The sequence below is a fragment of the Heterodontus francisci genome, chromosome 18 (genome assembly GCF_036365525.1).
Source record: "Heterodontus francisci isolate sHetFra1 chromosome 18, sHetFra1.hap1, whole genome shotgun sequence".
NCBI lineage: Eukaryota > Metazoa > Chordata > Chondrichthyes > Heterodontiformes > Heterodontidae > Heterodontus > Heterodontus francisci.
Window position 1 is genome coordinate 5014983 of NC_090388.1, and position 24075 is coordinate 5039057.

At 46.6% G+C, this 24075-nt stretch overlaps 1 protein-coding gene across 1 annotated transcript in view; it reads left to right on the plus strand.

Moving 5' to 3' along the window:
• th2 (tyrosine hydroxylase 2) overlaps positions 1–24075 on the plus strand; it is a 62424-nt gene that overhangs the window by 430 nt on the left and 37919 nt on the right. Inside the window, exons 2-8 of the mRNA XM_068050039.1 lie at positions 3875–4135; positions 5383–5557; positions 8085–8173; positions 8295–8362; positions 8593–8643; positions 11379–11524; positions 11635–11770. Coding sequence (XP_067906140.1) covers positions 3875–4135; positions 5383–5557; positions 8085–8173; positions 8295–8362; positions 8593–8643; positions 11379–11524; positions 11635–11770 — 926 coding nt within the window. The remainder of the gene's footprint in view (positions 1–3874; positions 4136–5382; positions 5558–8084; positions 8174–8294; positions 8363–8592; positions 8644–11378; positions 11525–11634; positions 11771–24075) is intronic.

Genomic DNA, 24075 nt, shown 5'->3' on the forward strand with positions numbered 1-24075 from the left:
CCCCCCTCACTCTTCTGAACTCCAGCGAATATAATCCTAACTGACTCAATCTCTCCTCATACGTCAGTCCCACCATCCCAGGAATCAGTCTGGTAAACCTTCGCTGCACTCCCTCTATAGCAAGAACATCCTTCCTCAGATAAGGAGACCAAAACTGCACACAATATTCCAGGTGTGGCCTCACCAAGGCCCTGTATAATTGTAGCAAGACATCCCTGATCCTGTACTCAAATCCTCTCGCTATGAAGACCAACATACCATTTGCCTTTTTTACCGCCTGTTGCACCTGCATGCTTACCTTCAGCGACTGGTGTACAAGAACACCCAGGTCTCGCTGCATATTCCCCTCTCTCAGTTTATAGCCGCTCAGATAATAATCTGCCTTCCTGTTTTTGCTACCAAAGTGGATAACCTCACATTTATCCACATTAACCTCTCCCCGAGTTCTCCTTCACCAGTGCTCCTTTCGCTCTCCTTCTCTGTCCCGTTTCCCTTTCTCAAATATTTCCTTTCCCACTTGTTTTGTATTTGAAGTATCAATATTTACTCTCGTGGTGTTATCCAAGTACTAACGCCTTAAATTCACAGACAGAACCATCGGTTGAAGTTTCCGCTAAATATCTTAAATATGCAATGAAAAATTCTATTTTATGACAAGCATTTTTTCTCGCTAAACCCGTATTCTTTGGAAATCCAAATAGACTACAGACCGTTTTAAACGCACTAAAGGGAAACTGGAATCTCCCCGTGGAGACACTGTAACAAAATCGTTAACAGACTGGCCACCAATTTCAGCAAACGTCCAGTGCAAATATCTGTCGCTAAGTTAACGACATACAGCAGTCTCTCGATCCTAAGACTACCGTAACTCAACGCTGAGAGAAAAGATTATCTAAAAGGAACATGTTGTTCGCGAAACAGTTTACAAGAGTCTTTTGAATCTTAGTACAACACACAGGTTCGGAATTTCTGGTTTTCTCTTCCACAATGAAAATATTTCTTACATTTTGTAATTTAATTAAAAATAATTGGACGGGGTTATTTATATAGCTAGAGCTGCTGAAATTTATCACATCCGAATATTCTTTGAGTTCGAATAAAGATAAAATCTGACACATTTTAATTAAACTGAATCTGGAGATGTTATTGGACGCTGACTTTTACTGATGGTGAAACCAGTTATTTTATATACACCCTTTGTATGACTTAAATTATTTATTTTCTAAGCATGAATTCCAGAGTTTGTAATTTAGCCTCAGACCAGCCTTCACATTTATTCGCACCTAAACACTGGCAAAATTGATTAGCCTTATTGAACTAGAAAAAATGGCAACACTGAAGTAACAAATAAATTAACGATGTTGTAGCAATCTGGTTAGGTTATTAAACCAAATGTGAATGAAACCTTTTAATTCAAGTAAAATCCTTTCTCACTGAGCAAACGTCAACTCTCATTTAAAGAATTTCGTCCAAAAGGATCAAACTAAGAAAAAGTGTTATCTGCAAAACATAACTTTTAGACGCTTCGGAGAGCTACAGTCAGGAGCCCCACTTGTGATTTATCTCGCTTTAGTGGCTTGTTCCGTCTGGGGATTTGGGATCCCTCACCTGTCTTCGGGAAACTGGACAACAAAATGCCTGTTCATGGTTTCTAATCTATTCCGTGCAATTTTGGCCGAGGCTCATAGTTTACTCCCTTCCTGACAGCACTATGGGTGTACCTACACCACACCGACTGCAGCGGTTCAAGAAGGCAGCTCACCACCACCGCCTCAATGACATTTAGGGATGGGCAATAATGGCCTGGCCAGCGAAGCTCACAACCCATGAATTAAAGAAAAACCTTCACAAGACAAATTCTTTGCGCACTGAGCCTTCAACCGAAGCATGATCAGATATTTGCAGCTCTAAATAAATACGAGAAAAGGTTCTTTTAATGAATTTTAACTATTAATTTTATACACACATATATATCCCTATATAGAATGATATAGCACAGAAAGAGCCATTTATAGATTCATTTCTATAGATATACACACGCGCGCGGTGTTTATGAAGTGTGCAACTTTAAACTGTAATAATGTCGGCTGTCCACATGTTAGAAACAAACTAAAAGGTATAGCGTAATTCATAAAATGTTAACACAATACAGTTCACATTTCTAGGCTTCAATATAACTGCCGTGTTTAGTGATACATCATTCAATCTAATTTTCCCAAAGGTTCTCCACCTCCTGTCGCCATTTTCAATCAATTTCAGTATCTGAAATAAAAATTTTAAAAATTCACATGAATATGCCGTTTACAGTTTGTTTTCTATCATGGGTATATCCAAAGTTTAAAGTTGCATAAGGATTTGATCAAGCTGCAAATAGCAAATTTAGAATTGCATCATGTCTTTTTATTTTATTGTCCATGTTCTATCTCAATTGAATAGTTTGTTTAAAATATTTTGCTTGTGATTTACAGAGCGTCGCGTTTCCTTCCGTCATTTTTGAAATGGAAAGATAAACAAACCCTGAAACCGAACCCAATCTGATCTGTAAACCCAAGTCCAGTGTTTCCACTCCGTGAACCATTCATTGAAATCCCAGCCCAGTATCGTCTCTGAATTCCCCCCAATCATTGATGAACCGTTTCAGACAACATGTACTTTAAATTGTTTCGTTTCCCTTTTGCTATTTCGCATTTATTGACTGGTAAAACTTCGCTGATTAAAACCTCTTCCTTGATCACTGTCGCGATCACCCTTAAACAGTGTTTGAAACGAAAATGGAATTTGAAAATGCCGCAAGTATTAAAGCAAAATAGAAACTTACTGTAAACACTAGGTGTCTAAAAAGAGGGGAAAAAACAGCTTCATATTTCTACTGCAGGTACGCACAGACTAAATGCCGTCGCAAAAACACTCGTTCTTCTGATGGACATTATTCCTGAGTTTCACTAGTCCTGTGTTTTTGACGGACCCCTGCCTCATTCGGCGGGATCTCGCCCAGATTCCTTCATCACATCGCTGGGTTCAGACCTGTTTCAGGACCATGGCCAGCACCTGGAAGTAACAAACCGAAGGAATAAACCATAGCGTCAGCCCGGAGTGAGAGAATAGATGGGGACAAACGAATAATAGAGAAATCAGAGACTGACTGAGAGGGAAACCGAATGGAGCAGTGAGTCGGTGACGAATAAAAGAATGATTAATAATTTACAAAAAAAGTAGTGAAGAGCGAGCAACAAGTTAAGGCTATTTCATGAATTTGAAAGCGAATCACTTGATAGCATTCTAAATCCAAATGAACACATCTGGCACAGCCTTGAAATTGTATTTATATTTATAAACATATCTCTGTGCTATCCGTTGGCAAAGTTTAAAAAGAAGCTGCATTTACATCTTTATCAGCAAATCAAAACACCCAGAAAATCACCACCAACGGGTCGGGTTAGTTCGGAAATACTGTTAATGTAGACAAATGTAATGCAAAGAAAAGAGGCAACAATCAAGGTGAATTGGACGTTTTTACAGACAGGATAGAAATAAGTCGATTTCTAAGTTTGGATTTGTAATTTCCCTTGTCTGCCTCCTCTCGCTTCATCCGATATTTTTATTTTCTCACCGATTAACACTCCAACATTGATATCTCATTATTCAAGACCCCATTATATTTCGCAACTTGACGCATTTCAAATGGTTCCATCTGTTCCGAATATATGCATCTACCCACACATTTGCGTAAAAAATGTTTCCGTAATTAACTCACCGAGTCCCAATAAATAGCGCGTACCCCCGACACATTCTCCACTAAAACCGAGCTCCGGTTAACAGGCAGCCAATTCCTCTCTGTCTATCTGAGAATTGTCCCAGAGATTCTCTTCTACAGGTTATTCCGGGCTCGGCTGGGAAGTTATCATCCATCTCAATGAAGACTGAAGTTGGTCCCCAATGTCTCCCGGAGAGGAGGAAGAGTATGTTTGAGGATGTTCAGGAGAACAGAGAGCCGGTTAGCTCGGTCCCCGAGCTCGCTGACCACGCGGTTGGGTTGACTGTGGACAGCGAGGGAGGCAAAGACTTGGTGACTTTCACCTTTACTCTTCGAAACCCCAAGAATTCTGGTCTCTCCCGAGCCATCAAGATTTTCGAGGTAGTTTTCATTTCCTGGCTGGTTTAAGTTTTCGTTTTATGGGAAATCGAGTTTTTTTTAAATCTGCAAGTTAATCAGTGTCGGATCTGTCACCTCCCCAAAGGGAGAAGCAGACTCTCTTGATCGTATGTAAAATCCTTCGTAAATATCCCTTCGCTGGAAACCTTTGAAGTTTTATTTTATTGTAATTTATTTAAAAACTGTAAAGACATTTAAATAAAAGCAGAAAGATTTGAGAATCTACACCGCAGGTCCAGCAGAGAAGAGATATGTAGAACGGGGCACTCACTTGTTCCTTCAAACTTGGAGCATTAGCGCAGAGGGAAATCCCTATCTGACTCCCCAGGAAAGCCTGGATTTCACCTCAGTCTGAGGCTTTGCTGATCACAGTGTGTACCCTGTCTCTGTCCACTCGGTGAATTAGAGAGGTACTAACACTCAGTTCGATATGCACAGTGTAAATGCAGCCTCAACTGTTTGAATATAGAAGAGTTGGGTTTGATGAAAGGATCTACACCTCAACATGTCCTACCCACGTCCCCTTAGTGTTGGAGAATTTGCTGTGAATTTACTGCCATTTCTCATCTTTCTCCTTCAAAATGAGTTCGTACTCTACGCCATAGTGGATCTGAGTTGAATCCGGGGATGCCTTCAAATTCTGCATCCAGATATCAGCGCGAGACAATGTGACGTGTAAAAAAAAATCGGGGATTTCTGAAAATACAATCATCCCATCATAACACACAGGTCAATTTAAGGGGATGAACTAACAGGGACCATATCAAATTCATTATTTCACTGATTGCAATGGAAGCTAACTCCAGTGTAGCCTATAATGCGCAGCTAATTCGGTTCTGCCCATTTTGCAATAGGTTCCCAACCCTCCAGGATTGTCCTGGAGTCTCTGAGCATTAAATAATAGTTCTATGGACACTCTGGCGAATAACCCAGGTCAAAATTTTAGCAGCATTCAAAAATGTGTTATTTTGATTTGCTTTGAATACTTTCATTTATTCTTTATAAAAAACATTGGACATGGGGAATAAAGACTGCTGGAGGTGTTGGGGGCGAGGGGGAAGGGAGGAGGGTGGCTGTGGATTGGTGGGGAGATGTCAAGCAATGAAACCTCCAGGAATATGTCCTACCAGAGTTGGTAACCCTAATGTTACACCCTTGTCCAAAGTTAAAATTGCCCCAGTGAGACTGGAATGAAAAGATTGATGAACAATGATGACTTGGTTTTGTAGGCCTTTGAAGCTCAAATCCATCACATGGAAACCAGACCAGTCAGAAAGGGCCAAAGTGGGTCAGATGATCTGGATTTCTTCATCAGATGCGAGGTCCATAGTTCCAGTGTCAATACTTTGATAAACTCATTAAAAAGAGTGGCTGAAGATGTCAGTGCCAGCAAAGAGGAGAAAGGTAGGGATCACTTTCATGGGTCACTGCTCAGGAAACTCATACAGAAACTCTGTTTGACAATTGTTTTACACTTTTTTTTGATAAGGCTGAATTTATGCCACAACTTTAGCTTTGGCGCTTGCTTCACAATAAACCCTCAAATTTGGAGTCACAACCCAATCTGACTCAGAGTGGAGTGAGACTCACTGGGGAGCCATGTCACACACTCAGGGCTGCCATCTTATGAAGTCTAAATCCAATCCAACAAATGTGAAAATTGGAGCTGCTGATCACATCTTTAAGCCACCTGTTGATGTCCCTGCTTGGCAGCAGAGTTGGTAATTCACCCAGGCTATGGTTTGGTGGCTCAGTTGGTGGCACTCTTACCTCTGAGTCCTGGCTAACATCTATCCCTCAATCAACATCACCAAAACTGATTATATGGTAATTATCACATTTCTGTTTGTGGGATCCTGCTCTGTGCAAATTAGCTCTGTGTTCCCTATATTACAACAGTGAATATACCTCAAAAGTATTTCATTGGCTCTAAAGTGCTTTGGGACATCTGGTGGTCATGAAAGTCTATATAAATGCAAGTCTTTGTTTTCTTCAAGTAGGGGTGCTGCCTGGTCTAAATCTCAACTGCTGTCAATAAAAAGGCGAATCATAGAATCATTACAGTGCAGAAGGAGGCCATTCAGCCCATTGTGTCCACACTGGCTCTCTGAAAGAGCAATTCCCTCAGTTCCATTCCCCTGCCTTCTCCCCATAACCCTGCACATTCTTCCTTCTCATATAACTGTCAAATTCCCTTTTGAATGCTTCAATTGAACCTGCCTCCACCACATTCTCAGGCAGCGCATTCCAGACCTTAACCAATTGTTGTGTGAAAAAGTTTTTCATCATGTCACTTTGGCTCTCTGACAAAATACTTTAAATCTGTTCTCTCATTCTCAATTCTTTCACGAGTGGGAACAGTTTCTCTCTATCTACTCTGTCCAGACCCCTCACAATTTTGAATACCTCTATCAAATCACCTCTCAGCCTTCTCTTCTCCAAGGAAAACAGTCCTAACTTCTCCAATTTATCTTCATGACTGAAATTCCTCATGAAGAAAAGGGTAATAAAAAGATATTAGTTAGTTAATTAATTAGCTGGAGTTTCTTGTATTTTCTTCCATCTATGGTTCACAACAACCCATTTTGAGTAAGCATGAGACACTTGACAATGTAGGAATGGAACAGACTTTATTAATACCTTGGATGAGGGATCAACCCAACAGATCAGGGAGTGGCTTTACAAGTTTGAGTTCTATCATTTGAGACCTCTAAGGACCTATTGAAAAACATGTTCCATTATATATTATAGTTTATATATCAAAGGTACGTGCTACAGATAAGACCTCATGATGTATCTATTCCCAAATACTTTGAAGAAAATCCATTCATGTAAATTGTTTACTCCAAAGCTACTTCCTTTAAATAAGACTTCCTGAGCTAACCATTCCCAGCCTCTTTGAAAAACAGACTTTATCAATTATTATCTTTCTCTACTATAACTAATGGATCCCTCTACTTGAAGGCCTGTTGCTCAAAGATACAAAGAAGTTTGACTATTAGCCATTAACCCTCCAAAATGTCCAACATACAACTTTCCAAAGTGTCTAACAATACCCAATGGCCATTTCTTCCAATGTTATGTGTTCAAAGCAAGATATCTGACTCCATCCAGGTATCATCTCCCCTCACATCCAACAGATCAAGTTCGCTACAGTTGACTTTTCCAGTTACAAGTTTCTGAGTTATTTGGGTAATGAAAGGAAATATTACTTGAACAGGTCAATAACCTGATTCACAATCCTCTAACAGGAGGGACTGGCCTTTAGTGTGGCTCCTGCCTTTAGATCTATTGGGTCTGGGTGACCCAACCAGGAGTTATACTTTTGGCAGTGTAGCTGTCAGGGACACAGGAGCTCAAGAAGCCTTCTCACTATACCAGGTAAAGTCCCTAAGGAAGAGAATAAAAGGATATGGGAGCAGGGTGATCACATTTGATTAGGACTACTTGGTGGTATAGAAGATAAACACCAACACAGACTGGTTGAACCCAACAACCGACTATTTTGTTGTAATTTCTATGTAATTCCATGCAACTGCCTGATCCATCCACCAGCATGCTAAGACTGTATGGATAGAGTCAATGTGAAGCAGCTTCATTCATACTGACTCTACAAAGCTGTAGTATAATCAGGAGTGGATAAGGGGTCTGATTACGGATCTACAGGGCAATGGATGAGTAAATCCTACAATTAACCACTCAAGTAGAGAGTCAGATCTACTTGGAGTATATGTAAGTGAAAGTGTGCCAACATCCTTGTGTTTTTCCATAAGGAATGGATGGGAGATGGTTGGGTTTCTTCCAGACTGCCCAGAAATGCACTCCAGGCTCTGTGCCAGTAGCACTCGGTTGCAAAAATCTTTCGTTATGATATAAAGGCAGCCCTAAACCACTGTAAACATTTTAAAGGTGATACAGTTTTCTTTTCCAGTCCCATGGTTTCCCAGAATAATACAAGATCTTGACAGGTGTCATCATCTGATTACCAAATTCGAACCAGATCTGGATCAGGATCATCCAGTAAGTTTGTTACTGCATTGAACCTCGATGTACATGTGATTGTTAGTGGATCCGATACAACAGTAACATTAATACAAAGTCCAATTAAGGCAGTAATTAAGGTGTTTTTTTCCCAATGAAGGGCTATCAAGATCTAGAGTACAGAGAACGCAGATCTCACATCGCAAGTCTGGCACTTAATTATAAGCAGTAAGTGCATCTCACTCCATCATTGATCTTATGTTAATTCCTAATAGAAATACGCTCATTTAATTACCATTTAAAAAAAATCAAAAGTGTAACTTTTTTCTGCTTGATAAAGTTTTAAATCTTTATGAAGTGCTAATGTGTTAGAATAAAATTAATATCAAACAAATCTTTAAAAGCAGATTGAAAGCTGGGATGTTGAGAGGTGAAATTTGACATGTCTTTTCCAATAGGGGAGAGCCATTACCGAGGGTGGAATACACTACAGAAGAGATAGCAACCTGGTGAGAACTCCTTTTGTAATTTGTGGTGTGTTGGCATTCTAGTTGGGGCATTGTACTGTGGGTATATGGCTGGATACGGGACTACAATGGTTATGTTACCAGGTTAGCAACGTATATGATCCTTTGTTCGAATTCAACCATGGCAAGTTAATAAATTTGGTCATTTGTTGGACTGGCACCAGAAAAATAATGACCATGAAAAGCTGCCAAATTGTCATAAAAACCCAACTGGTCCACTCATGCCCTTCAGGAAAGAACTTGCTATCCTTACCCAATCTGGGTCTACTTGTGATCACATAGAAACTGGAGCCTGTTCTGCTATTCACTTAGATCATGGCTGATCTGTACCTCAACTCCATTTACCTGCCTTTGCTCCATATCCCTTGATACTTTTACCCAGCAAAAAATCTATCAATCTCAGTCTTCAAAAGGCAATTGACCCCCAGCATTCTGGGGGACAGAGTTCTCGATTTACGCTACCATGCGGCCACACACTATGTGAGAGTTCTCAATGCCATTGGAGGCTTGCAAAAATAAGGAAAAGAGATGCATCAGTTTAAGGAGAAGACTCGCCAACTTCTCAAGATAACTAGGGATGGGTAATAAATGCCAACCTTTCTGGTGTTGCCCACAATCTGACAGCAAATTATAGAATGATTTTGTTTTGTTCCCATAGCGAAGTCAAAGCATGAATCCAGTGTCTGCACACTGTCTAACTCTGAGAACCTACACACACGAGCTCTTTAATGAGAGTCATAAACATTGCTATTAATTTCCATAAAAGAAACTCTGGAAACAGATTAGTTTTAGTATTATTAGAAGTAATAAATGCTGAAATTTGAAATAAATGCAAAAATGCTGGGAATTTATAGCATCCGTGTCAATACCTGAAAAGGAAATAGACAGGTTAAGGATCCGGGTCAGAAATGCCTCTGATGTTGGTTTCCCAGCCCTATCACAGCCTATGCTGTGTTCACGTATTGATCATATGCTGTCTATTTCTAGTATTTTTGTGTCTTTCCTTGTATTACATTGCAACACTTTAAAAACTGCTTAATTAGCTGTAAAGTGCTTTGAGACAGGCAGAAAGGTGCTATGTGAATGCAAGCCTTTTTTTAGTAATATAATCTTGGATTAGACAGCCTGCATCATGTTGGTCTTTATTGCAAAATGGTTGGAGTACAAAAGTAAGGAAGTCATAGAATAGAATCATAGAATGATTACAGCACAGGAGAAGGCCATACAGCCCGTCTTGCTGCAATTGCTTGGTGAGACCACCCCTGGAGTACTATGTACAGTTTTTAGATTAGATTAGAGATACAGCACTGAAACAGGCCCTTCGGCCCACCAAGTCTGTGCCGAACACCAACCACCCATCCATACTAATCCTACACTAATCCCATATTCCTACCACATCCCCACCTGTCCCTATATTTCCCTACCACCTACCTATACTAGTGACAATTTATAATGGCCAATTTACCTATCAACCTGCAAGTCTTTTGGCTTGTGGGAGGAAACCGGAGCACCCGGAGAAAACCCACGCAGACACAGGGAGAACTTGCAAACTCCACACAGGCAGTACCCGGAATTGAACCCGGGTCCCTGGAGCTGTGAGGCTGCGGTGCTAACCACTGCGCCACTGTGCCGCCCCTGTGTCTCTGTAGCTAAGGAAGGATACACATGCCTTAGAACGGGTGCAACAAAGGTTTACTAGATTGACTCCTGGGATGAGAGAGATTGAGCAGAATGGGCCTATACTCTCTGGGATTTAAAAGAATGAGAGGTGATCTCATTAAAGCATTTGATTCTGAGAGGGCTTGACAGGGTAGGTTCTGAGAGGCAGTTTCCTCTGGCTTGGAGAATCTAGAACGAGGAACTATAACCTCAAGATAAGGGTTGGCCATTTAGGACTAAGATAAGGAGAAATTTCTTCATTCAGAGGGTTGTGAATCTTTGGAATTGTCTATCCCAGATGGGGATGTTCAGCCGTTGAGCATATTCAAGGCTAAGATCATCAGCCTTTTGGACTTGATGGGAATCTAGTGATATGGGGATCAGGTGGAAAGTGGAGTTGAGGTCAATGGTTAGCCATGATCTAATTGAATGGCGGAGGAGGCCCAAAGGACTGTATGGCCTACTCCAGCTCCTTTTTTTTATTTTCTTATGTTCTTATCAAGGTATTGATGTGAATATAGAAATCTCTCCATTTGATTAAAATTTAATTGCAGCTTAATTTTTCAATGGCCCTTCTTATTTGGTGATTTTATTGTCACAAAGTTCTCCCCCTTTTGCATTTGGAGTGTCTGCAGAGACTTGCAAACAGATCTATAAATGTCTCGACTAATGAGTGGGGTATGATAAAGCAAAGGTTATGTTACTGTTAATCCAGAGGACATGAGTTCAAACCCAGCATGACATCTTGAGAATTTGAATTCAGTTTTTAAAATTCTGGAAATAAAATGCTGGTACCAGTAAAAGTGACCATAAGGTGGTTGTTAAAAAGCCAACTGGGTCTCTAATGTCCTATAGGGAGGAAACCTGCTGTCTTTACCTGGCCTATATGTGACACCAGTCCCACAACAATGTGCTTGCTTCTTAACTGCCCACTGCAGTGGCCTAGCAAGCTACTCAAGACAAATAGGGATTGGCAAAAATGCTGGCTTTGCCAGTGATGTCCACATCTTGAGAATGAATTTTAAAACGTCTGATAATATGTGTGGTTGTTATGCTAGGAAGGAGGTCTACATTAAGTTATCCACCTTGTACCCAAATCATGCCTGCAAGCAATTTCTGGATGCCTTCCAGATTCTGGAGAAACACTGTGGCTACCAAGCAGACAACATCCCTCAGCTTCAGGATGTCTCTAATTTCTTGAAAGGCAAGTATTCCATCAAACTGGAATTTCAGGCCTGTTTTGACAGTGATTGTGGAGCAATAAAGTTAATCCAACTCCCTGATCCACCCTGATCTTTTTTTTTCATTTCCTAGAGAGGACAGGTTTTTGTCTGCGTCCTATTGCAGGTCTCCTATCACCCAGGGATTTCTTAGCCAGCCTGGCATTCCGAGTCTTTCAATGCACTCAGTACATCCGTCACTCCTCAACCCCAATGCACTCTCCTGAACCGTGAGTCTAATGTGTATGTGCGCATGTACGTGAGTGCGTGTGTGGGTGTGTGTGAGTGATGTGTGTGTGCAAGTGGGTGTCTGTGTGTGCGAGTGGGTGTGCATGTGGGCATGTGTGTTTTCTGTGTGTAAATGTGTGTGTCTATACTCTGTGTGTGCTCTCTGTGTGCATGTGTGTGAGTGCATGTGTGCATATGTACGCATGTGTGTTCGGTGTGCGTGTGTGTGTGCAAGTATATATGTCTGTGCATGTTAGTGTTCTGTGTGGGTGAGCATGTGTATGTAAGTGTGTGTGTTCTCTGTGTGAGTGCATGTATGTGTTCTGCGTGTGCGCCTGTTCTGTATGTGTGTGAGTGCATGTGTGTGTTCTGTATGTGTGTGAGTGCATGTGTGTGTTCTGCGTGTGTGTGAGTGCATGTGTGTGTGTTATCTTTAGCTTCTATTACTCCTCTTTCAATTGTTTGTTTCAAACATTTGTTTTAAGAAAAGTTGAGATGACAGCAATGACAAAAGGGAGATTGAGCGATAATGATAAGAAAGTAAGATAAAATACAAATTCTTTCTTTGCTCTTTACAATATTCTAATACAAAAATACAGCTAAAGATTTTTTTAAAAGCTAGTTTATGATTTGAAAATTATTTTCAGGTGAATCAGACTTGACTTGCCACAAGTCCAATCTACTATTCATTGTCCATCACAAAGTGAGGAATATTAAATTGATCATTTTAAAAGGAACCTTGTTTATTTTTGCTATTTTTCCTCCTATGTACTTCTTCCACTCCCTTTCTCTCATATCTTCTCAGGTTCAGCTCCATAGTATTGTGCCTGAGATCAACAGCAGTCTTGATGAGCTGAATGGTCTGTGTCTGGGCTGCAATCTTCTTTGATTATACATAGAGCAGCTCTCAAAAATGAAATGTGATGCTGTGGAGGATTACAGCTCAGAATGAGGCCATTCAGTCCTTCATGTTTGTGCCAGACCTTTGCCATTGCTCCCACTACCTCGTTCTCTCCACTTTGTCCTGCATCTAAAACCTATATATGGAGAAACTAGAGAAGATGGGATTGTTCTCCTTAGAGCAGAGGAGGGTATCTGGAGATTTAGTAAAGTTGTTCAAAATTATAAAGGGTTTTGATAGAATAAATAAATAGAAACTGTTTCCACTGGCAGGCGGGTTGGTAACCAGAGGACACAGATTGAAGATAATTGATGAAATAATCAGAGGGGGAGATGAGAAAATGTTTTTTATACACAGTAAGTTGTTGTGATCTGGAACATGCTGCCTGAAAGGGCGGTGGAAGCAGATTCAATAGGAACTTTCTAAAGGGAATTGGATATTTGTCAGGAAATATTTGGAAAATATTTGTAGGGCTGTGGAGCAAGAGCAGGGAAGCGGGACTAATTAAATAGTACTTTCCAAGGGCTGGCACGGCCATGATGGGTTGAATGGCCTCCTTCTGCGCAGTATTATTCTATATGTCTATATTAAAAAGTCTGTTCCCTGTGCTGTATTTATGGTCACAATGTAAGTAGACTCTGGTTTTAAAGTAACCCATGAGTTAGGAGTGGGTGGTCTAAGTGGAGGGAGTGGTCAGAGTGGAGGGAGGGGTCAGTCAGGAGTAAGTGGTCAGAGTGAAGCGAGTAGTTAGAGTGGAGGGAGTGGTCAGCCAGGAGGGAGTGTTCAGTCAGGAGGGAGTGGTCAGAGTGGATGGGTGGTCAGTCAGGAGTGAGTGGTCAGAGTGGAGCAGGTGGTCAGTCAGGAGACAGTGGTTAGAGTGCAGGGAGTGGTCAGTCAGAAATGAGTGGTCAGAGTGGAGGGAGTGGTCAGTCAGGAGGAAGTGGTCAGTCAGGAGGTTGTGGCCAGTCAGGAGTGAGTGGTTAGAGTGGAGGGAGTGGTCAGTCAGGATTGAGTGTTCAGTCAGGAGTGAGTGTCAGAGTAGAGGGAGTGATCAGTCAGGAGGGAGTTGTCAGAGTGGAGAGAGTGGTCAGTCAGGAGTGAGTGGTTATAGTGGATGGCGAGGTCAGACAGGGGTGAGTGGTCAGAGTGGAGGGTGTGGTCAGTCAGGAAGTTGTGGTCAGTCAAGAGTGAGTAGTTATGGTGGAGGGAGTGGTCAGTCAGGAGTGAATGGTCAGAGTGGAGGGTGTGGTCAGTCAGGAGTGAGTGGTCAGTCAGGAGGTAGTGGTCAGTCAGGAAGGAGTGGTCAGAGTGGAGTGAGTGGTCAGTCTAGAGTGAGTGATCAGGGAGTGGTCAGAGTGGTGTGAGTGGTCAATCATGAGTGAGTGGTCAGAATGGAGTGAGTGATCAGAGTGGAGGGAGTGGCCTCTGTGGAGGCAGTGGTCAGTCAGGAGGGAGTGGACAGTCAGGAGTGAATGGTCAGTCAGGTGTGAGTGGTCAGTCAGTAGGGAGTGGTCAGAATGATGAGAGTGGTCAGAGTGGAGGGAGTGGCCACAGTAGAGGGAGTGGTCAGTCAGGAGGGAATGGACAGTCAGGAGTGTGTGGTCAGTCAGTAAGGAGTGGTCAGAGTGGAGTGTGGTCAGTCAGGAGTGAGTGGTCAAAGTGGTGTGAGTGGTCAGCCAGGAGTGAGTGGTCAGTCAGTAGGGAGTGGTCAGATTGGAGTGTGGGGTCAGAGTGGAGTGTGGGGTCAGAGTGGAGTGAGTGGTCAGAATGGAGTGACTGGTCATTCAGGAAGGAGTGGTCAGTCAGTAGGGAGTGGTCAGTCAGGAGTGTATGGTGAGAGTGGAGGGAGTGATCAGTCAGGAGGGAGTGGTGAGAGTGGAGGTAGTGGACAGTCAGGAGTGAGTGGTCAGAGTGGAGTGAGTGGTCATTCAGGAAGGAGTGCTCAGTCAGTAGGGAGTGGTCAGAGTGGAGTGTGGGGCCAGAGTGGAGTGTGGGGTCAGAGTGGAGGGAGTGGTCAGTCAAGAGTGAGTGGTCAGTCAGAGTGTGTGGTCAGTCAGGAGTGTGTTGTCAGAGTGGAGTGAGTGGTCAGTCTGGAGTGAGTGATCAGTCAGTAGGGAGTGGTCAGAGTAGAGTGTGTGGTCAGTCAGGAGTGAGTGGTCAGAGTGGTGTGAGTGGTCAATCATGAGTGAGTGGTCTGAGTGCAGTGAGTGGTCATTCAGGAAGGAGTGGTCCGTCAGGAGTGAGTGATCAGTCAGGAGTGAGTGGACAGAATGGAGTGAGTGGTCAGAGTGGAGGGAGTGGTCAGAGTGGAGGGAGTGGTCAGTCAGCAGGGAGTGGACAGAGTGGTGTGAGAAGTCAGTCAGTAGTGAGTGGTCAGAGTGGAGTGAGTGGTCAGTCAGGAGTGTGTGATGAGTCAGGAGTGAATGGTCAGAGTGGAGTGAGTGGTCAGAGTGGAAGGAGTAGTCCGAATGAAGGGAGTGGTCAGTCTGCAGGGGGTGGACAGTCAGGAGTGAGTGGTCATTCAGGAGGGAGTGGTCAGAGTGCAGTGAGTGGTCATACAGGAGGGAGTGGTCAGTCAGGATGGAGTAGTCAGTCAGGAGTGAGTGGTCAGAGTGGAAGGAGTGGTCAGAGTGGAGGGTGTAGTCAGTCAGTAGGGAGTGGTCAGTCAGGAGTGTATGGTCAGAGTAGAGGGAGTGGTCAGTCAGGAGTGAGTGGTCAGTCAGGGGTGTGTGGTCAGAGAGGAGTGAGTGGTCAGAATGGAGTGAGTGGTCATTCAAGAGTGAGTGATCAATCAAGAGTGAGTGGTCATTCAGAAGGGAGTGGTCAGTCAGGAGTGAGTGGTCAGATTGGCATGAGTGGTCAGTGTGGTGTGAGTGGTCAATAATGAGTGGAGTGAGTGGTCAGTTAGAAGTGAGTGGCCATTCAGGAGGGAGTGGTCAGTCAGGAGTGAGTGATCAGTCAGGAGTGAGTGGTCAGAGTGGAGTGAGTGGTCTGTCAGTAGGGAGTGGCCTGAGTGGAGTGAGTGGTCATTCAGGAGGGAGTGATCAGTCAGGAGTGAGTGATGAGTCAGGAATGAGTGGTCAGAATGGAGTGAGTGATCATTCAGGAGGGTGTGGTCAGTCAGTAGAGTGGTCAGTCAGGAGTGAGTGGTCAGAGTGGAGGGAGTGGTCAGTCAGGAGTGAGTGGTCAGTCGGGAGTGAGTGGTCAGAGTGGAGTGAGTGGTCATTCAGGATGGAGTAGTCAGTCAGGAGAGAGTGGTCAGAGTGAAGTGAGTGGTCAGAGTGGAGGGAGTGGTCAGAGTGGAGGGTGTAGTCACTCAGTAGGGAGTGGTCAGTCAGGAGTGTATGGTCAGAGTGGAGCGAGTGGTCAGTCAGAGTGTGTGGCTAGTCAGGAGTGAGTGGTCAAAGTGGAGGGAGTGGTCAGAGTGGAGGGTGTGGTCACTCAGTAGGGAGTGGTCAGTCAGGAGTGTATGGTAAGAGTGGAGGGAGTGGTCAGTGTGGTGTGAGTGGTCAATAATGAGTGGAGATGGAGGTCAGTTAGGGGTGAGTGGTCAGTCAGGAGGGAGTGATCAGTCAGGAGTGAGTGGTCAGAGTGGTGTGAGTGGTCAGTCAGGAGTGAGTGGTCAGAATGGAATGAGTAGTCATTCAGGAGTGAGTGGTCAGTCAGGAGTGTGTGGTCAGTCAGGAGTCTCTGGTCAGAGTGGAGTGAGTGGTCAGTCAAGAGTGAGTGGTCAGTCAGGAGTGTGTGGTCATTCAGGAGTCTGTGGTCAGAGTGGAGTGAGTGGTCAGTCAGGAGTGTGTGTTCAGTCAGGTGTCTGTGGTCAGAGTGGAGTGAGTGGCCAGTCAGGAGTGAGTGGTCAGTCAGGAATAAGTGGTCATTCAGGAGGGAGTGGTCAGTCAGGAGTGAGTGATCAGTCAGGAGTGAGTGGTCAGTGTGTAGTGAGTGGTCAGTCAGGAGTCTGTGGTCAGAGTGCAGTGTGTGGTCAGTCAGGAGTGTGTGTTCAGTCAGGTGTCTGTGGTCAGAGTGGAGTGAGTGGTCAGTCAGGAGTGTGTGGTCAGTTAGGTGTCTGTGGTCAGAGTGGAGTGTGTGGTCAGTCAGGAGTGTGTGGTCAGTTAGGTGTCTGTGGTCACAGTGGAGTGTGTGGTCAGTCAGGAGTGTGTGGTCAGTCAGGAGTCTGTGGTCAGAGTGGAGTGTGTGGTCAGTCAGGAGTGTGTGGTCAGTCAGGAGTCTGTGGTCAGAGTGGAGTGAGTGGTCAGTCAGGAGTGTGTGGTCAGTTAGGTGTCTGTGGTCAGAGTGGAGTGTGTGGTCAGTCAGGAGTGTGTGGTCAGAGTGGAGTGAGTGGTCAGTTAGTTGTCTGTGGTCAGAGTGGAGTGAGTGGTCATTCAGTAGTGTGTGGTCAGTCAGGAGTGTGTGGTCAGTTAGGTGTCTGTGGTCAGAGTGGAGTGAGTGGTCAGTCAGGCGTCTGTGGTCAGAGTGGAGTGAGTGGTCAGTCAGGTGTCTGTGGTCAGAGTGGAGTGTGTGGTCAGTTAGGTGTCTCTGGTCAGAGTGGAGTGTGTGGTCAGTTAGGAGTGTGTGGTCAGAGTGGAGTGTGTGGTCAGTCAGGAGTGTGTGGTCAGTTAGGTGTCTGTGGTCAGAGTGGAGTGTGTGGTCAGTCAGGTGTCTGTGGTCAGAGTGGAGTGAGTGGTCAGTCAGGTGTCTGTGGTCAGAGTGGAGTGAGTGGTCAGTCAGGAGTGTGTGGTCAGTTAGGTGTCTGTGGTCAGAGTGGAGTGTGTGGTCAGTCAGGAGTGTGTGGTCAGTTAGGTGTCTGTGGTCAGAGTGGAGTGAGTGGTCAGTCAGGAGTGTGTGGTCAGTTAGGTGTCTGTGGTCAGAGTGGAGTGAGTGGTCAGTTAGGTGTCTGTAGTCAGAGTGGAGTGAGTGGTCAGTCAGGTGTCTGTGGTCAGAGTGGAGTGTGTGGTCAGTCAGGTGTCTGTGGTCAGAGTGGAGTGTGTGGTCAGTCAGGTGTCTGTGGTCAGAGTGGAGTGAGTGGTCAGTCAGGAGTGTGTGGTCAGAGTGGAGTGAGTGGTCAGTCAGGAGTGTGTGGTCAGTTAGGTGTCTGTGGTCAGAGTGGAGTGAGTGGTCAGTCAGGAGTGAGTGGTCAGTTAGGTGTCTGTGGTCAGAGTGGAGTGTGTGTTCAGTCAGGTGACTGTGGTCAGAGTGGAGTGAGTGGTCAGTTAGGTGTCTGTGGTCAGAGTGGAGTGAGTTGTCAGTTAGGTGTCTGTGGTCAGAGTGGAGTGAGTGGTCATTCAGTAGTGTGTGGTCAGTCAGGAGTGTGTGGTCAGTTAGGTGTCTGTGGTCAGAGTGGAGTGAGTGGTCAGTCAGGTGTCTGTGGTCAGAGTGGAGTGAGTGGTCAGTCAGGAGTGTGTGGTCAGTTAGGTGTCTGTGGTCAGAGTGGAGTGAGTGGTCAGTCAGGTGTCTGTGGTCAGAGTGGAGTGAGTGGTCAGTCAGGAGTGTGTGGTCAGTTAGGTGTCTGTGGTCAGAGTGGAGTGTGTGGTCAGTCAGGAGTGTGTGGTCAGAGTGGAGTGAGTGGTCAGTCAGGAGTGTGTGGTCAGTTAGGTGTCTGTGGTCAGAGTGGAGTGTGTGGTCAGTCAGGTGTCTGTGGTCAGAGTGGAGTGAGTGGTCAGTCAGGTGTCTGTGGTCAGAGTGGAGTGAGTGGTCAGTCAGGAGTGTGTGGTCAGTTAGGTGTCTGTGGTCAGAGTGGAGTGTGTGGTCAGTCAGGTGTCTGTGGTCAGAGTGGAGTGAGTGGTCAGTCAGGAGTATGTGGTCAGTTAGGTGTCTGTGGTCAGAGTGGAGTGAGTGGTCAGTCAGGTGTCTGTGGTCAGAGTGGAGTGTGTGGTCAGTCAGGAGTGTGTGGTCAGTTAGGTGTCTGTGGTCAGAGTGGAGTGTGTGGTCTGTCAGGAGTGTGTGGTCAGAGTGGAGTGAGTGGTCAGTTAGGTGTCTGTGGTCAGAGTGGAGTGTGTGGTCAGTCAGGAGGGTGTGGTCAGTTAGGTGTCTGTGGTCTGAGTGGAGTGTGTGGTCAGTCAGGAGTGTGTGGTCAGTTAGGTGTCTGTGGTCAGAGTGGAGTGTGTGGTCAGTCAGGAGTGTGTGGTCAGTTAGGTGTCTGTGGTCAGAATGGAGTGTGTGGTCAGTCAGGAGTGTGTGGTCAGAGTGGAGTGAGTGGTCAGTTAGGTGTCTGTGGTCAGAGTGGAGTGTGTGGTCAGTCAGGAGTGTGTGGTCAGTTAGGTGTCTGTGGTCAGAGTGGAGTGTGTGGTCAGTCAGGTGTCTGTGGTCAGAGTGGAGTGTGTGTTCAGTCAGGTGTCTGTGGTCAGAGTGGAGTGAGTGGTCAGTTAGGTGTCTGTGGTCAGAGTGGAGTGAGTGGTCAGTCAGGAGTGTGTGGTCAGTTAGGTGTCTGTGGTCAGAGTGGAGTGTGTGGTCAGTCAGGAGTGTGTGGTCAGTTAGGTGTCTGTGGTCAGAGTGGAGTGTGTGGTCAGTCAGGAGTGTGTGGTCAGTCAGGAGTCTGTGGTCAGAGTGGAGTGAGTGGTCAGTCAGGAGTGTGTGGTCAGTTAGGTGTCTGTGGTCAGAGTGGAGTGTGTGGTCAGTCAGGAGTGTGTGGTCAGAGTGGAGTGAGTGGTCAGTTAGGTGTCTGTGGTCAGAGTGGAGTGAGTGGTCATTCAGTAGTGTGTGGTCAGTCAGGAGTGTGTGGTCAGAGTGGAGTGTGTGGTCAGTCAGGAGTATGTGGTCAGTTCGGTGTCTGTGGTCAGAGTGGAGTGAGTGGTCAGTCAGGTGTCTGTGGTCAGAGTGGAGTGAGTGGTCAGTCAGGTGTCTGTGGTCAGAGTGGAGTGTGTGGTCAGTTAGGTGTCTCTGGTCAGAGTGGAGTGTGTGGTCAGTTAGGAGTGTGTGGTCAGAGTGGAGTGAGTGGTCAGTCAGGAGTGTGTGGTCAGTTAGGTGTCTGTGGTCAGAGTGGAGTGTGTGGTCAGTCAGGTGTCTGTGGTCAGAGTGGAGTGAGTGGTCAGTCAGGTGTCTGTGGTCAGAGTGGAGTGAGTGGGCAGTCAGGAGTGTGTGGTCAGTTAGGTGTCTGTGGTCAGAGTGGAGTGAGTGGTCAGTCAGGAGTGTGTGGTCAGTTAGGTGTCTGTGGTCAGAGTGGAGTGAGTGGTCAGTCAGGAGTGTGTGGTCAGTTAGGTGTCTGTGGTCAGAGTGGAGTGTGTGGTCAGTCAGGAGTGAGTGGTCAGTTAGGTGTCTGTGGTCAGAGTGGAGTGTGTGTTCAGTCAGGAGTGTGTGGTCAGTTAGGTGTCTGTGGTCAGAGTGGAGTGAGTGGTCAGTTAGGTGTCTGTAGTCAGAGTGGAGTGAGTGGTCAGTCAGGTGTCTGTGGTCAGAGTGGAGTGTGTGGTCAGTCAGGAGTGTGTGGTCAGTTAGGTGTCTGTGGTCAGAGTGGAGTGAGTGGTCAGTTAGGTGTCTGTAGTCAGAGTGGAGTGAGTGGTCAGTCAGGTGTCTGTGGTCAGAGTGGAGTGTGTGGTCAGTCAGGTGTCTGTGGTCAGAGTGGAGTGAGTGGTCAGTCAGGAGTGTGTGGTCAGAGTGGAGTGAGTGGTCAGTCAGGAGTGTGTGGTCAGTTAGGTGTCTGTGGTCAGAGTGGAGTGTGTGGTCAGTCAGGAGTGTGTGGTCAGTTAGGTGTCTGTGGTCAGAGTGGAGTGTGTGGTCAGTCAGGAGTGAGTGGTCAGTTAGGTGTCTGTGGTCAGAGTGGAGTGTGTGGTCAGTCAGGAGTGAGTGGTCAGTTAGGTGTCTGTGGTCAGAGTGGAGTGTGTGGTCAGTCAGGAGTGAGTGGTCAGTTAGGTGTCTGTGGTCAGAGTGGAGTGAGTTGTCAGTTAGGTGTCTGTGGTCAGAGTGGAGTGAGTGGTCATTCAGTAGTGTGTGGTCAGTCAGGAGTGTGTGGTCAGTTAGGTGTCTGTGGTCAGAGTGGAGTGAGTTGTCAGTTAGGTGTCTGTGGTCAGTCAGGAGTGTGTGGTCAGTTAGGTGTCTGTGGTCAGAGTGGAGCGTGTGGTCAGTCAGGAGTGTGTGGTTAGTCAGGTGTCTGTGGTCAGAGTGGAGTGAGTGGTCAGTCAGGAGTCTGTGGTCAGAGTGGAGTGAGTGGTCAGTCAGGGGTGTGTGGTCAGTTAGGTGTCTGTGGTCAGAGTGGAGTGTGTGGTCAGTCAGGAGTGTGTGGTCAGAGTGGAGTGAGTGGTCAGTCAGGAGTGTGTGGTCAGTTAGGTGTCTGTGGTCAGAGTGGAGTGAGTGGTCAGTCAGGTGTCTGTGGTCAGAGTGGAGTGAGTGGTCAGTCAGGAGTGTGTGGTCAGTTAGGTGTCTGTGGTCAGAGTGGAGTGTGTGGTCAGTCAGGTGTCTGTGGTCAGAGTGGAGTGAGTGGTCAGTCATGAGTGTGTGGTCAGTTAGGTGTCTGTGGTCAGAGTGGAGTGTGTGGTCTGTCAGGAGTGTGTGGTCAGAGTGGAGTGAGTGGTCAGTTAGGTGTCTGTGGTCAGAGTGGAGTGTGTGGTCAGTCAGGAGTGTGTGGTCAGTTAGGTGTCTGTGGTCTGAGTGGAGTGTGTGGTCAGTCCGGAGTGTGTGGTCAGTTAGGTGTCTGTGGTCAGAGGGGAGTGTGTGGTCAGTCAGGAGTGTGTGGTCAGAGTGGAGTGAGTGGTCAGTTAGGTGTCTGTGGTCAGAGTGGAGTGTGTGGTCAGTCAGGAGTGTGTGGTCAGAGTGGAGTGAGTGGTCAGTTAGGTGTCTGTGGTCAGAGTGGAGTGTGTGGTCAGTCAGGAGTGTGTGGTCAGTTAGGTGTCTGTGGTCAGAGTGGAGTGTGTGGTCAGTCAGGTGTCTGTGGTCAGAGTGGAGTGTGTGTTCAGTCAGGTGTCTGTGGTCAGAGTGGAGTGAGTGGTCAGTTAGGTGTCTGTGGTCAGAGTGGAGTGAGTTGTCAGTTAGGTGTCTGTGGTCAGAGTGGAGTGAGTGGTCATTCAGTAGTGTGTGGTCAGTCAGGAGTGTGTGGTCAGTTAGGTGTCTGTGGTCAGAGTGGAGCGTGTGGTCAGTCAGGGGTGTGTGGTTAGTCAGGTGTCTGTGGCCAGAGTGGAGTGAGTGGTCAGTCAGGTGTCTGTGGTCAGAGTGGAGTGAGTGGTCAGTCAGGAGTGTGTGGTCAGTTAGGTGTCTGTGGTCAGAGTGGAGTGTGTGGTCAGTCAGGAGTGTGTGGTCAGAGTGGAGTGAGTGGTCAGTCAGGAGTGTGTGGTCAGTTAGGTGTCTGTGGTCAGAGTGGAGTGTGTGGTCAGTCAGGTGTCTGTGGTCAGAGTGGAGTGAGTGGTCAGTCAGGTGTCTGTGGTCAGAGTGGAGTGAGTGGTCAGTCAGGAGTGTGTGGTCAGTTAGGTGGCTGTGGTCAGAGTGGAGTGTGTGGTCAGTCAGGTGTCTGTGGTCAGAGTGGAGTGAGTGGTCAGTCAGGAGTGTGTGGTCAGAGTGGAGTGAGTGGTCAGTTAGGTGTCTGTGGTCAGAGTGGAGTGTGTGGTCAGTCATGAGTGTGTGGTCAGTTAGGTGTCTGTGGTCAGAGTGGAGTGTGTGGTCAGTCAGGAGTGTGTGGTCAGTTAGGTGTCTGTGGTCAGAGTGGAGTGTGTGGTCAGTCAGGAGTGTGTGGTCAGAGTGGAGTGAGTGGTCAGTTAGGTGTCTGTGGTCAGAGTGGAGTGTGTGGTCAGTCAGGAGTGTGTGGTCAGAGTGGAGTGAGTGGTCAGTTAGGTGTCTGTGGTCATTCAGTAGTGTGTGGTCAGTCAGGAGTGTGTGGTCAGTTAGGTGTCTGTGGTCAGAGTGGAGTGTGTGGTCAGTCAGGAGTGTGTGGTCAGAGTGGAGTGAGTGGTCAGTCAGGAGTGTGTGGTCAGTTAGGTGTCTGTGGTCAGAGTGCCGTGTGTGGTCAGTCAGGAGTGTGTGGTCAGTTAGGTGTCTGTGGTCAGAGTGGAGCGTGTGGTCAGTCAGGAGTGTGTGGTCAGTCAGGAGTGTGTGGCCAGAGTGGAGTGAGTGGTCAGTCAGGTGTCTGTGGTCAGAGTGGAGTGAGTGGTCAGTCAGGAGTGTGTGGTCAGTTAGGTGTCTGTGGTCAGAGTGGAGTGTGTGGTCAGTCAGGAGTGTGTGGTCAGAGTGGAGTGAGTGGTCAGAGTGGAGTGTGTGGTCAGTTAGGTGTCTGTGGTCAGAGTGGAGTGTGTGGTCAGTCAGGAGTGTGTGGTCAGTTAGGTGTCTGTGGTCAGAGTGGAGTGTGTGGTCAGTCACGAGTGTGTGGTCAGAGTGGAGTGTGGTCAGTCAGGTGTCTGTGGTCAGAGTGGAGTGAGTGGTCAGTCAGGTGTCTGTGGTCAGAGTGGAGTGAGTGGTCAGTCAGGAGTGTGTGGTCAGTTAGGTGGCTGTGGTCAGAGTGGAGTGTGTGGTCAGTCAGGTGTCTGTGGTCAGAGTGGAGTGAGTGGTCAGTCAGGAGTGTGTGGTCAGAGTGGAGTGAGTGGTCAGTTAGGTGTCTGTGGTCAGAGTGGAGTGTGTGGTCAGTCATGAGTGTGTGGTCAGTTAGGTGTCTGTGGTCAGAGTGGAGTGTGTGGTCAGTCAGGAGTGTGTGGTCAGAGTGGAGTGAGTGGTCAGTTAGGTGTCTGTGGTCAGAGTGGAGTGTGTGGTCAGTTAGGTGTCTGTGGTCAGAGTGGAGTGTGTGGTCAGTCATGAGTGTGTGGTCAGTTAGGTGTCTGTGGTCAGAGTGGAGTGTGTGGTCAGTCAGGAGTGTGTGGTCAGTTAGGTGTCTGTGGTCAGAGTGGAGTGTGTGGTCAGTCAGGAGTGTGTGGTCAGAGTGGAGTGAGTGGTCAGTTAGGTGTCTGTGGTCAGAGTGGAGTGTGTGGTCAGTCAGGAGTGTGTGGTCAGAGTGGAGTGAGTGGTCAGTTAGGTGTCTGTGGTCAGAGTGGAGTGTGTGGTCAGTCAGGAGTGTGTGGTCAGAGTGGAGTGAGTGGTCAGTTAGGTGTCTGTGGTCATTCAGTAGTGTGTGGTCAGTCAGGAGTGTGTGGTCAGTTAGGTGTCTGTGGTCAGAGTGGAGTGTGTGGTCAGTCAGGAGTGTGTGGTCAGAGTGGAGTGAGTGGTCAGTCAGGAGTGTGTGGTCAGTTAGGTGTCTGTGGTCAGAGTGGAGTGTGTGGTCAGTCAGGAGTGTGTGGTCAGAGTGGAGTGAGTGGTCAGTCAGGAGTGTGTGGTCAGTTAGGTGTCTGTGGTCAGAGTGGAGTGTGTGGTCAGTCAGGAGTGTGTGGTCAGTCAGGAGTGTGTGGTCAGAGTGGAGTGAGTGGTCAGTCAGGAGTGTGTGGTCAGTTAGGTGTCTGTGGTCAGAGTGGAGTGAGTGGTCAGTTAGGTGTCTGTGGTCAGAGTGGAGTGTGTGGTCAGTCAGGA